The following is a 14384-nucleotide window of genomic DNA, read 5'->3' on the forward strand; positions in this document are numbered from 1 at the left end:
ATAGGTGCCTATGTAAGAAAAACCCCCCAAAATCGGGACTGTCCCTATAAAATTGGGACATCTGGTCACCCTATACAGGGTTGACCATGGATCTCCTGAAGGATGCAATATGCATGGGACCAAACAGGGCTTAGATAATAAGATTTCTAGGATATAGGATTTGTCACACCAGTCAGACAACCGGGCTAACAAGTATTGGTCTCATGTCTGTGTTTTCAGAGAAATTTCAACAAGTCCATCTGACACCTGGATGCCAAACCAACTCCCAAGAATTTCCATTAAGTTCAATGGGAGTGGATCAGCCCCCCGGCCAACTGTACAGTGCTGTACATGGAGGAAGAGCAGATTTCTTTCCTGATGCCTGAGACAATCAGCATCATGATGCCCTGAATCACAAAGTGTAACGACCCCTATTTTAACATGCATAACAACACGTATAATGGCTGGTCACTCGCCCCCTTTTAAATCCAGCTAAGGTATTACACTCTGTGAACTCCTGTGGTGAGGTTGATTACACGCTGCATGAAGTAGCATTTGCTTTAATGGAAGGTTCATGTTATGTGGTTTATGCTCTCCTGCCTGCCATTCACTTCACTGAGTGACCTGGCATCTCGCAGTGTGGGGCAGTTCACAACAGGAGGAGTGTTTGTTTTCACTCTGGGGAAGGGTTACAAAGACATAAAGGGCAGTTAAAGCCCTACCACCAATTAGAAGTCCATGAAGATTGGACACTTAACTCCAATTTGTGCCTTTTGAAAAATCTTTTCCTATACTCTTTGTAATTTTATCTACCTCAATACTGGTAAGTCCCCTCAACTCTTTTCCTTTCAAAGCCAATTAATCCTAGCTTTTTGCAGTCTCTCCTCCTATGTAAGTTCTGCTTCCACTCCCCTCCCCCACCATCTTTGTTGTCCTGCCCTGAAGCTTCCCATCTCTGCTGTACTCTCCTCGAGGTATGGGAACCAAAATTAAGCACAATATTCCATGCGAGAACATGCCATTGCTTCATATCCATTTATTTATATTATGTGTTTTACAATATTCCTTCTTTATTAATGCACCCAAGCATACTAGTCACTTTTTAAACATATAGGGAAGAGACAGAAAGACAGAAGCAGAGAGAGAGGGGTGTATAACATTAATAAACCTTAATATAAATCTCAAGATTAAATTTTTACATGATCTTAAAAGGTATGGTTAAGACATACTGTAACACTGCAGAGCCCACTGTTCTCTTATTCCCAAACCTGATTAGACAGGAATCATTACAGCACTTACAGAACAATTCCCTAGATCTGATGCTCAAATTAAAAGAGTTACTGTTTACTTAAATCACAGAAAACCTGAATTGGTGCAATTTCTGCCACTAGTCATGAGCACAACTACCATACATATGAAATAGAGATGCAAAAACTGATGGCAAACAGGCTTGATGTAGGTCAATCCAGACTGCGCTGGCCCTGTGTGGATGTGCAAAGTGCACAGAGACAGGTGCAATAAGCTTTCTTCCACCCTTTATGTCCCACAGGAACCAGCCAAAATCCAATCCCTTACATTCCCTGAACACAAGGACGGTGTAGTGCTGCCACTGCTATACTCCTGAAGGGAACAAGAAGGGCCAGGGGAGAGGTCTGGGCCCTCTTCCATACTAGCCTAACAAATAAGGCCACTGTGTGCATGGAGAAAATGTATTGCACCCATTCAGACATGGGCTATTCCAAAGGCCCAACACAAGAATTATTGCTGGCTGAGCCAAAATACCATGGCCACATGGCCACATCTCCTTAGATGTAGGCCTAACTCTGCCTTCACTGAAGTCAGTGATAAAACTGACATTGATTTCAATGGGAGCAAAGTTAGGCCGCCAATGAGTGCTTATGAAAATCTTACCAAATTTTTTCTTTGCGTGACTATCCAACTTAAACAGTAAACTTTGGAATTTGGCCAATGTTGGCTTAAAATGGGTATTTCTCATTAGCTTACAGTAAAGCCTGTCTTAAAAGTTTACACACTTTATTTTGTGCCTCTTGCATAGTGCTGAATTTTTAGCTGAACCCATTCAGAAAAAGGTACTAGCATTTCAGAAATACAGGCACACAGCCTGGACATAGCACATTCATGCAGTGTGCATGTTTCACTGTTGTCTGGTCTTACCTATACTGGTGTAAGGATGGAGGGCTGATAAATGCAATCATTTGTAGCGATTCCCACTTCTATGTGCATTGTTGTATCAATTATTGTATGATTCCCAGTTCAATCTTTAAACTTTTAGTAAACAGAGTGGTGATGTGCCAGTACATACAGACAACTGTTTAAACTAGATTAGGCCACTTTATAAACCAACATTAGTGCTCCTATTAAGATATGGAGTCATTTTTGGAAAGATGATTCACTAGATACTAGAACATTTAAAGCATAAATAAAATATTTCCAGGATGGTTAACAATATGTAAGGCAGTACTTACAATTCTCCCCAAAGTGTTCACACACAAATTTTCCAGTAACATGAAGCTAACCAAAAGCTCCATAATCTTCATATAACAAACTGCACTTCAAGCATTAACCACACTAACCCACAAAAATGTTTTTGTTGTTATAGCAAATTCAACATATTCTAGTCATGTAGATACCCATATACTGGAGTCCAGTGGAAAGCCTCTCACTGACATCAGTGGGCTTTGGGCAATATGTCTCAAACCTGTATCACTTCAATGAGCACATTTCCACTGCAGTCAGTAGGAGATCAAATACTCACAGAATATCAGGGTTGGAAGAGACTTTGCCACCCTCCTAGTGAAAAAGTTTTTCCTAATATTCAACCGAAATCTTCCCCACTGCAACTTGAGACCATTACTCCCTGTTCTGTCATCTGGTACCACTGAGAACAGTCTAGATCCATCCTCTTTGGAACCCTCTTTCAGGTAGTTGAAAGCAGCTATCAAATCACCCCTCATTCTTCTCTACTGTAGACTAAATAATCCCAGTTCCCTCAGCCTCTCCCATAAATCATGTGCTCCAGCCCCCTAAACATTTTTCCACATCCTTCTTGTAGTGTGGGGCCCAAAACTGGACACAGTACTCCAGATGAGGCCTCACCAATGCCGAATCCCTCGATCTGCTGGCAATGCTCCTACCTATACAGCCCAAAATGCCGGTAGTCTTCTTGGCAACAAGGGCACACTGTTGACTCATATCCAGCTTCTTGTCCACTGTAACCCCTAGGTCCTTTTCTGCAGAACTATTTCCTAGCCACTCAGTCCCTAGTTTGTAGCAGTACATGAGATTCATCCATCCTAAGTGCAGGACTCTGCACTTCTCCTTGTTGAACCTCATCAGATTTCTTTTGGCCCAATCCTCTAATTTGTCTAGGTCCCTCTGTAACCTATCTCTACCCTCCAGCGTATCTACCACTCCTCTCAGTTTTGTGTCATCTGCAAACTTGCTGAGGGTACAATCCACGCCATCCTCCAGATCATTAATGAAGATATTGAACAAAACCGGCCCCAGGACCACCCCTTGGGGCACTCCACTTGATAGCGGCTGCCAACTAGACATGGAGCCATTGATCAATGCCCGTTGAGCCCAATGTTCTAGCCAGCTTTCTATCCACCTTATAGTCAATTCATCCAGCCCATACTTCTTTAACTTGCCGGCAAGAATACTGTGGGAGACCGTATCAAAAACTTTGCTAAAAACAAGGAATAACATGTCCACTGCTTTCTCTTCATCCACAGAGCCAGTTATCTCATCGTACAAGTAGATCTACAAGTAGAATTTCTGTCAAACTGGATTGATCCTGAAACTCTTACTCATGTGAACCATCCAAATAGTCCCATTGATGTCAACAAAACTATTCACAAGAAGCAGCAAAGAATCCTGTGGCACCTTATAGACTAACAGGATTCTTTGCTGCTTCTACAGAACCAGACTAACACGGCTACCCCTCTGATACTATTCACAAGAGTAAGGGTTACCCGCCTGAGTAAGTAGTGTTAGATTAGACCCCTACTGACAGGAGTAAAGTGGTTTCCATTAAAAAGGCTACATTTACCAACAAGTTACCATACCATAGTATTTAAGACACCAAAATGATTACCTAGTCTGAGTATAAGAAAATAATTGTATCTTAAATAGCACTGAGTGCTGACTCTGATAAAACTTTGACTTTTTAAAGGGGTTTACTTTACCTTAAATAAACCTGCACAAGAACATATGCCATTGCTTTGTTCTTTGGCCATTGCATACTACCCAGCAGAAAACAATTAAATCAGTTGCAGTATTGCCATTCAACCTTTTCTCCCAGAAGACACAGAGCAATTTCTTCTGTGCTCATTCAGATACAAGCAGTATGTTCTGCTATGCACTGTCTTTCCTTAAAAAGCAACATATTTATAACAGTAATTGTTCATAATTTAAGATGTGTGTCCATTTAACCTACAAATATTTTTGTTCTTGTTCTGTACATGAGTTCCCATACCTCCAGCAGTATGTACCAGTTAGTGCTATTCAGCACTTTTACTTTGGCTCATTAATAACCTCAACAGGAAGCAAGAGGCAGCTCTAAAAGACTTTGATATTTTCCTTTGACACAAAAATAAAAGTCCAGACTAAAACAGATTCAGAAAATGGGAGATTTACAATAAACCACTTAGAATAAAAAACTACTAGCTCTCAAAGCATATTAATTTATATAGAGGGACATATACAATACCTATACTTATGTCAGAGTTAAAGATTGTCATGCCTTATTTCTAGATTCCATAAATGTTTACTGTAAAACTTATTTTACCATTGCTATTTTGTCCTATAATTTCTGCAGTCTTCTTAGCCCCAAATAGTTCTGTGCTCATTAAGCAGAACACTTTAAGAGTGATCACTGTAAAATATTATTAACTGTTACAACATATGTTGTATTCAGTTAATATCCTTAAGATGAAGTACATGTTTTCAGTTACAAACACTGGGCCAATTTCTACTCTCTGGACCCAATTCAGCAGAGCATTTAAGCACACAAAACTTTTGAGCAGATGAGGGAACCCATTTCAGTGGAATGTATAGAGCATTTTCCTATCTTCTATATTTTTAAAACTTTTACAATATTATCATTAGTATTTGAAAATTAATACATGAAAAACATCAAAATGCAATCATACTTTTGGCATAAAGAGGGGGGAAAACAGAAATTTAAACTTAAAGCTGACACCCAACATCCTTTACTTATCCAATTGTGCCTACAAATACTGCTCTCAAGTGCAAGCAGCTCCCATTAACCTCAGTGTGAGCCCAAAGCATGCATCTGAGAAAACTAGGCCTTAAGTATTACAACACATACTATTCCACACACTGCAGCATATTTACTTAATATCATACAATTCAGATACCCCTGTAATAACCTACTAAAACAGCCTTAACTCCACAGTGTTTGTCAGTTTCAATCAAACTCTTAAACTATTTTTATACTTTTTGTATTTATTATAACACATATAGTAGGGCAAAATTTTGCCATCATAACTGTGCTACTAACTATACTGCTCTATCAGAGGTGATGCAAGTATTAATAACAGCAGAATTTTGGATAGCAGGAAAAGTACCTATAGGAGCTTTCATTTTACTAGAAATGTGTTGATTGTTTACAAAAGTGCTTTCCAAATACCAAGAGCAATTACTCCATTTCAAGTCTGCATAATATGATTTTTTCAAAACAATGTTCAGCAAAAGAAAAAAAAAGGAGCACCTCTAATTCTAAGCATTTTCTATTTTTTCACAATTTATAAATTGGAAATGGATTTGTAGCCACACAAAAACAACTCAGTTAGTGTTCAGGCTGGTAACTGTCACATAAGAGTGACATGACCATAATCTGCTATGTTGCTTCAGGCCCATGTTATTTGAAACTGCCAAATTAGAAATCTTAGACAAAACGTGTAGTATAAATGTGAAAGATTAACAACATCTGTAATAAAGAACAACAACACAACTGTAATAGGGAACAACCATTTGTGTGCATGTTAGGATTTTTCTCTCTTGTGTTTTTACAGAAATAATAATGTTCATGTCCCTACTGCAGAAAAATTCCACAAAATGTTAATGCACTATCTCATTAAAGTAATATACATACCAAATTTTACTCTCTCTCTCTCACACACACACACACAATTTCTAGCCCTACATAGGGCTCAATCTTGCAAAGCACTAACTAACCTCACCTCCCGCTGAAGTCACAGGATGGTTTGGCATCAGGCAGAATTGCGATCCAAAGCGCAAGGCAGTCAATGGGTATCTTTCCATTGACTTCAAAGGGGTTTGGATCAGGCCTCTGATGAATAAGGTAATATTCTGATTACATCTTTAACACATACTTTACATCGAAACAATTTTAAACCTTTCTGTTCATCATATGCTAACATGAACATTTCATTCCTGTTGGTTAAACAAATGATAGTCACAAATAATATCGCAATGAGATTGCCAGTACCTCATAAAATGAACACTATACATTGATATTTGATCAAACACATGCTGTCTTGTACTAACTGAATATATATTACGATGGAAATTTATATAGATTTTATCTAACCCACACAGGATCCCAAATACGTATAACAAGTTTGATGATTTTTTTTTAAACGCAACGGTTATAGCATTATTTTTATTCTATTCCACTACATTTTGGGCCAAGTTTTCACAAGGGCCCTCTATATTTATGCTTGTAAATTGCATCATCTTTGCACATGTGAAACCTGAGTTTGCACTCAAATTCTGGGTAATCTAATTCACAATTCTCTAATCTACATTCAAATGTGCAGGCTTTTTACATATGTACCAGTATGCATAGAATTGTGCAAAAACAGATTTACAGGCCACTTATGAAAATGTAGTTCTTTATTACCAATGTCTATCTTGCAATTTTTTTAGAGTAATTGACAAAACAGTTACAGTATAGTTCGGAAGCAGAAAAGTTACCTAAATTTTAACTTAGAGGGTTTAATCCTGCACTACTGAAGTCATTAGGAGCTTTGCCATTGATTTCAATGGCCCCAGGGTCAGATTCTAACTTCAAACGTGAACCTCACAATTACCTTACTTAACTCACGCTTAAGTCATATTATACAAAAACAAAGGAAAAGTACAGTGAAGGCCCTTGAGCACCCAAAGGCCTCCACTAACATGATTAGATAATGAGCAGGATTGAAGGAGTATTTTGAGTGGACGTAAAGTCTGATCCAGCTCAATAGTTAACAGACTCCTAAATTACTGGCTCCTCCCTTCAGCTCATTATGACTTCAGTCCAAATTGTGGAAAGCTGCAATACTTTACTCAAGAGATGCCAATCACTTCAGGTTTAAACCTGCAAATTCTCTAATTTCATTGGAAATAATATGGCCAAATTTTCAAGGGATCTCATTACACCTCTACCTCGCTATAACGATGTCCTCAGGAGCCAAAAAATCTTACCACATTATAGGTGAAACCGCGTTATATTGAACTTGCTTTGATCCACTGGTGTGCGCAGCCCCTCCCCCCCCCCCCCCCCCGGAGCACTGCTTTACCACATTATATCCGAATTTGTGTTATATCGGGTCGCATTATATCGAGGTAGAGGTGTATTTGTATGTAGAATATTAGTTAGCATGCCCATTTGCACACACAAAACCTGCATCTATGTCTGCAAGCATGCAAATATATATTTGGGTGTGCTAAGAGATGATTTAAGGTATCAAAGTGGATAGATTCATGAATAATGTGGTTGCAAATAAGGAGGCCCTTTGAAAATGTATCACTACATTAAAATATTAGGAGGTTCAATGTTTTTCATTCATTTTAAATGAAATAAACTGAATGAAAAAAGAAATATACTTTAATAAAGCATAAGAAGTTTTTAAAATGTCTATATCTTTAAATCTACATTCTCATTTTTCAACTATTCACTTTAATTAATTGTTTTAAAAATTAATTAGAAATCTCCATATTTTAACCATCCCTCAGGGTTTGGCGATGTTGTGAATCCACACTTCACTAGGAATAAGCCAGTCCACAGGCCTGAGGAGTAGGTCATCTCATAAACGAAGCCCTCTTGTAAGTCATGCATTATTTATAAATGGATTGACTTGAGGGAGCAATGTCACAAGCTAATGAGGATTGCAACCCAGGCATGTAATTCATTATGGCCTTGATCCTAAAAGCAGATCCACACAGGAAGACCTTTATGCCATTGCAGAGTTCCATTTTAGTCAATGGGCTCCATGCAGGTACAGGGGTCTGGCCTTTCAGAGCTGGGGCCTATAAACCCTCTCCTCAGCCTCTTACTCAGGCAAAATTTCCATTGTCAGCAGAGTTGTAGGATGCCCTACTCCAAATCAGAGTAAGAAGAGGTGAGGAATGGGTTTTATAACTGCATAACTAAGACTCAGGCCCTCCCTTACGGAAATATCATATAGAATGTAAAAGGAATTAAATCAAGCAAATTCTATGGAAATTACTGGAAAGATCTATAGAATTTATAGGTAGGTTTTTCATCCATTCTATACATATTCTACAACAGAGGTAGACTATTGTATTGAGTTCTATAGGTTGATTTTAAAAGGTATTGTAGTCTATTAATTTCTATAGGATGCTTCCATAATGTTTTTCTCCTGCCAAAATACCAAAGGCTCAATTCAGAAAGATACTTAAGCATGTGCTTCTGGAATTGGAACACTGAAGAGCAGGAAAAAAACACTTAAAATTCTCTCTAATTCCGTTCATTTTATTTTCAATTCATTAATAAATATATACCAACTATAGGGTTTGAGACACTGTAGGGGCCTGTGGCCAAGTAACGGCCTTCAGGAAGCTATCTGATTAATCTTTTAACTAGAAGACAGGTGGCTCAGGAAACTGGTACTGAGATGGGGAAGCTTTGAATTGTAAGTAGGTGGCTCACATCCAGTCAGCATCAGACCTAACCAGAAGTTGTTATTATCTAATAGCTGACTTCAGTGTAATTCCACATAGGTATAAGGGTCTGTCTATATAACTATCATTGTAGGATCAGGGCCTAGAATTGTTAATCTGTCACAGACATGACATTTACGCACTTAAGTGACATGGTTGCATTATCCCTTACTTATCTATTAAGTCTAACTGCCGATGGATGTCTGAATGGCTACATTATGCCTGCCTCACTTCATAATGAAATAAAATCTAGTTCTTATTGGCTTTATCATTACATGTAATTGTTCTTTTCAAAAGTGGCTGGTATAATTTTACATCGACTTCAGTAGTCTTTGTAAATGTGGTTTCAGTAAATATATTGACCCACCATTCATTCCATTGTATACACTCCTGTGATGAGGTGACATATCATCTGCTACTTGTCTCCTTAGGGTACCTTCTCTGCTGCCTCCACTGAGATGTTTGAGATGCTCCGGACTCCCCCCATAATGTTGTTTGAGATGCTCAGGGCTTGTCCCCCTCACTTTCTGGAGATGTTCTGTGCTTCCACTCAATGTGTGTTTTTGAAGATGCTCGGGGCTGCCACTGCTGTGCTTTTGATGCTCTGGGCTACTACTAGGCCTATGTTTTTGAAAATGTTCAGGGCTACTACTTAAAATGTGCTTTGGAAGAGTTTCTGGACTACTACTGGTGTGCTTTTGCTGTTCAGGACTACCTTTGCCAACGTTTTTATGATGTTCTGGACTTGGTCCTTTTAGATGCTTCTGGTGATCAGGACTTCCAGAACTCTTAGGTTTTTGGAGTTGCTCTGGGCTAACACTCCTATGTTTTTGATGCTCAGGGCTTCCCTCGCCCCTACTTTTTTGGAGATGTTCAGGACTAGTATTTGGATGGTGTTTATGATGGTCTGGACTGTCTGTACTTCCAGTGCTAGAGGTGCTGCTCCCATCACCAACATCTCGTATGTAAGAACTTGTTGCATTTAGCTGGCAGAGGCTGATTTGGCTGTCAATGGAACTCCTGCTGCCTGCTCCACCACTTTTCTCTTCATCCAGCAAAACACACAGTTCTTTCAGTTCCATGTTTTCTTTAACTACTTCTTCTTGTCTCACTTCCAATTCTTTCAGTTTCTGTAAATATAAGGCAACCTCTTTGTGCATAACCCCAGCACTGTACCTGCCCAATCTCTGCCACTCTCGTGATACCTTCTTGCCTTTCTGCCTATCATCATCGAGAAAACAGCAAAGGTCTCTCAGTTCTTGGTTATCTTCTTGCAACTTCTGATTGATATCCTTTAAAAGAAAGAAAATAATTAGAGAGACATGTCTAAAAATTAACATTCATTCTAATGGTAACATTACATAAGCCAATTAGCAGAGCTGTTGTAGACATGTCATCTAACTTCCTCATCCTGCTCCAATCAGCATACGTCAATCAATTTTGCATGTACGATTGGGCTACTATGACTGCATCATGTTTCTGTAAAACAAAGACATTAGGCAGCACAAAACTAAACATCTCACTGAATAAATCTCAAAGGTTCAGAGGTTAATTTCAGATATGGTGTGAAAAGTTCAATTTTTTAACCAAAACTCATCCATAACCTTTTAATGTCAAACAGGATAGAAAAAATATATTTATCACAGCTTCTCTCAGAAGATTTCCACTATCGTGAAATGTCCTCTTTTGTGTTATTGCTGAATAACAGGAAGTGTAGAGGCACTAATGATTATATATATATGATTATACTTTGATTTTATTATATCTGTAATCTAATCTATATCTAGATAGATCGATAGATTGATAGATGATTGAAGGTTTATATAAATATACTTTTCAGAGCGCAAAAGAATTTGGGGTTTCATTTGGTTTGATTCCAATTTTGGACAAAAGAATCTGGTCAGGTTTGATTTAGTCCAGACTGGTTCAGCCATTCTGAAATGAAATCATTTCCTATTAATAACTCTTAATAGTCTCAATTCAAAGAAGACTAAGAAATACATACCCTATGCCCTTCTCTAACTAGTGAACACTCATGCTCTAAAGTAAAAACATTCAAGAACATAAGAACGGCCATATTGCTATAGTAGGACATGATGCAAAATAAAACTTTTTTAGCATTCATTATGGTTGTTCCCAGTTTTAATAATCTGGCCTGTGATCATATTCATAATTTGGAACTCAAGGTATTCTTTTCCACCTTTTAATGCTTTTGTAACATTCTGTGTATTTGTGACACATATTCATTTTGTAAATGCTCACACTTTAAATACATTTCCTATACTTCCCTTTTCTTCCTTTCTTCTGTATTATTTGAAATACAAGATGAATTACACATATGATGTTTTAGCATTTTTGTTTCCTAGTAGCAAAGATGGATGTTTATTCAGCAATGTTTATACAGGCTTGGATTTTCAAAGGAACATGTAGAAGCTAGGTGCCCAAATCCCATTGAAATTCAGTGAAGAGCAGGCACCTAACTCCCTTAAACATCTTAGAAAATCACAACCATGTAGCCTTCTGAAACTAAGCTCAAGCTTTTAAAGAGAGAATAAGGCTTCTGTAATGAATAACATCTACAATGAATACTTAAAACATTACAAATCAGGCCTATGAATTATAAGAAGAAAATTCATTTTCAAGTCCCAGTTCAAAATTTGAAGAAAAAAGGGGAAATATAAGTATCACTTGGGAAGTTCAGCGTTAAGATAGTAACTTATAACTCATTCCCTATCACATTCCAATGTGGTTTCTTAATTAAACTTACCTAGTATATAAGCCCATACACTCCAGCCACACCCCTGCACTACCAAGGGAGCGAGCAGCAGAGAGAGTGACAGACTAAACTCTGCACTTCCTTGCATTGCTTTTGTAATATAGAACCTTAGCTTTATTTTAACTAAGATAATTGTATCATCAGATGGGACCCCAGCACCTCCTGAAGTGCAGACAGATGTCATTTATCGCCGAAGTGGAAACAGGTCTAGTCATGCTTTGCAGAACAGGGCATATGAGGAGAGGAATGAAGTCTTCTCTCTCTCTCACTGATTTTCTGTTTTATTCTACACCATTATCAATCGCCCATTTCTAGCATATTAGAAGAGGTTTTTCTTAACCAAAGTACATAATATGGGCTAACATATGCATCTGCTGTACTTTGTCAGACAAGAACTTCCCCAGATAATATTTCATAAATCTATACCCTATGTGTCTCCTCTTATTACCCCCTCAAAACCCCTCAGTTTCAACTCAATATATAAACTATATAAATCCCAACTGGAGTAAATTTTTGTTCCATACAACAGCTTTGGCATGCTACATCATAGCTGTAGCTATGACACAGCCCCAGTTCTCAAAGGCAGGGTGAGCATCCATGAGTGATTGTGCCTCTCACCCAGAAAACATTAAAACAATTAGGAATAAATAATTGCAGGCCTGATCTGCCTCCCATTGAAGTCAATGGAAATATTCCATTTAGAATGGTTGGGTCAGGTCTTAAAACAGAAACAGCACATCAAAAAGTGGAAACTCTCTGAAAATATGCCCAACTCATAGATTTTGTTAAAACATCTTGCTTGAGAAGAGCTTCAACTGCAATTGGCTTTTAAAAGAAATTAAAGGAGGGAATCAGAAAAATATTAGTGTTTAATCAGAGGACGTGCTCTCACTAAAGAAATCAAAGTATGGTATTGGTGAACCCAAAATCAAAGAGGTTTCCAACAGTCTGTCCCAGGAGTGGAAAGCATAATTACTATGTGCTGCACACTGAAAATGATCAAGGCTTCCCAGAAGCCTGGTGAGAAGCCTTATTGATAAAGTAAGAAACAATCTTAAGACAGCAACAGAGTTAACATGACAGTCAGACAATCTTAAAAACAACAATCTTTGAATCTATCCAGCATCGTATATTTTATCCTTTCATGTGCACTTGAAATGAGAACATTTAAACCTACTGAAATCTATACATTTTGAGGGCAAGAATTCAAAGAATCAAAGATACCCATCACAACAAAAAAGTTTTTGATGTACATTCCTCCATATACTTGTTCTACACCCTGCACACAGTTTGCCACTTCTGTTTCCTGCACACTCTAGGGAGGAGATAAAAGTAGAGTGATTTTTTTAAAGAAGCAACTCCTATTCATTGTGAGCTGAATCCAGCCATCCTTATTCAGGTTTTAGTCTGTCCTCACTAAGACAAACTCCTATGAACCCTCGGTGAGAATTTATCTAAATAATAACTGAGTAAAAATATTTGGGGAGGTAGGGGAATTGCCCCTGTATGATGCACATGCAGATAGGAAATCCCCGCTCTGTTTGAAAGGGCAGATCCCTGAACCCAGGGAAGGCCCTCTGCCAGTCCAGGGATGTGGGGGAGAAAGACACCTTCATCATTCCCCATCCCCCTAACCTCATGGGGAATCTGTGCTTCTCTTCTCCAAACCTTCCCGCAAAATACCACCAGGAGACTCTTGCCAAATTTGATTTGCTCTAAGCACAGAACAGCGCAACAGACCGCAGGGGCAGCGGGCTCAGCCCCGCAGCCAAACCCCTCCAGCAGCGCCCCTGAAGCGGGCTCAGCGCAGGGGGCGCAGGAGGAGCGCCCCACCCAGTGCCAGGCGGCAGCGGCCCCCCCTGCCCCTGCCCCTGCCCCTCACCTTGAGGCCGCGGATCTCGCCGAGGTGGAGCTGCAGGCGGCGGTTCACCTCCCGGATGAGGTTGCTGTGGTCCAGCATCGCGCTCATCTTCTCCGCCTCGGCCCTGCGCAGGCTGCGGATCAGCTCCTCCTTGCTCCACTTCAGCAGCTCCTCGTCGGACACCTTGGACAGGTCCTCGGCTGGGGCCGCCCCGCCGCTGTCCGCCGCCTTAGACATGGTGACAGCCCAAGTCCAACCTCCTTTCCCGCGGCCGCCCCGGCAGCAGACGGGGGGACCCCAAAGCCAGCCCGGGCTCAGCCCGCTCCCCAGCAAGCCACCCCCCGGCTCTGCTGCCGCTGGCTCAGGGAGTGGGACGAGGGGCTCCTGAGCCCGGACCGCAGCGCCTCACAGGAGGGGGGAGCCCCGAAACCCAGTCCAGCTCTGTCCCAGCAACTTGGCCGCGATGTGCGGCTGCTGTGCTGATACAAGGCGGGGATCTTCCGGACCCGGACCGCAGGTCCCGACAGTGCGGGGGAGGGAGGCTGAAGTCTGGGGGACCCCCACAGCCAGCCTGGGGATCACACCCTCCTCAGCAAGTCAGCTGCAGCTGGCTCTCCGCCTGGCCGCTCCCGGCTGTGCTCATCCCCCGAAGCCATCCTTCCTAATTAGGGCTCTGACGGTACCGAGCTCTCCTCCGGCACGCGACCGAGCCATGCGAAGTCCCAAGCTGAAGCACCATGGTGGATGGGACGGGAGGGCGGGGAGCAGGATCCCGCGGCGGGGAGGGGGAAGCGCCTCTTAAAAGCAGACGCA

At 40.4% G+C, this 14384-nt stretch overlaps 1 protein-coding gene across 8 annotated transcripts in view; it reads right to left on the bottom strand.

The window, feature by feature from the left end:
* Nucleotides 1-13808, bottom strand: part of CCDC85A (coiled-coil domain containing 85A) — a 181700-nt gene extending 167892 nt beyond the window's left edge. For all 8 annotated transcript variants that reach the window (XR_005595404.1, XR_005595405.1, XM_039528175.1 and 5 more), the window contains exons 1-2: nt 13593-13808; nt 9302-10226 (exon numbers count right to left, since the gene is read on the bottom strand). Coding sequence is in view for 6 of the 8 variants with exons in the window: in XM_039528175.1 (XP_039384109.1) it covers nt 9302-10226; nt 13593-13808 (1141 nt within the window). In the remaining 2 variants the exon portion in view is untranslated. The remainder of the gene's footprint in view (nt 1-9301; nt 10227-13592) is intronic.
* Between the last annotated feature and the right edge of the window lie 576 nt (nt 13809-14384).

Source organism: Mauremys reevesii, linkage group 3 (assembly GCF_016161935.1).
Source record: "Mauremys reevesii isolate NIE-2019 linkage group 3, ASM1616193v1, whole genome shotgun sequence".
Taxonomy (NCBI): Eukaryota; Metazoa; Chordata; order Testudines; family Geoemydidae; genus Mauremys; species Mauremys reevesii.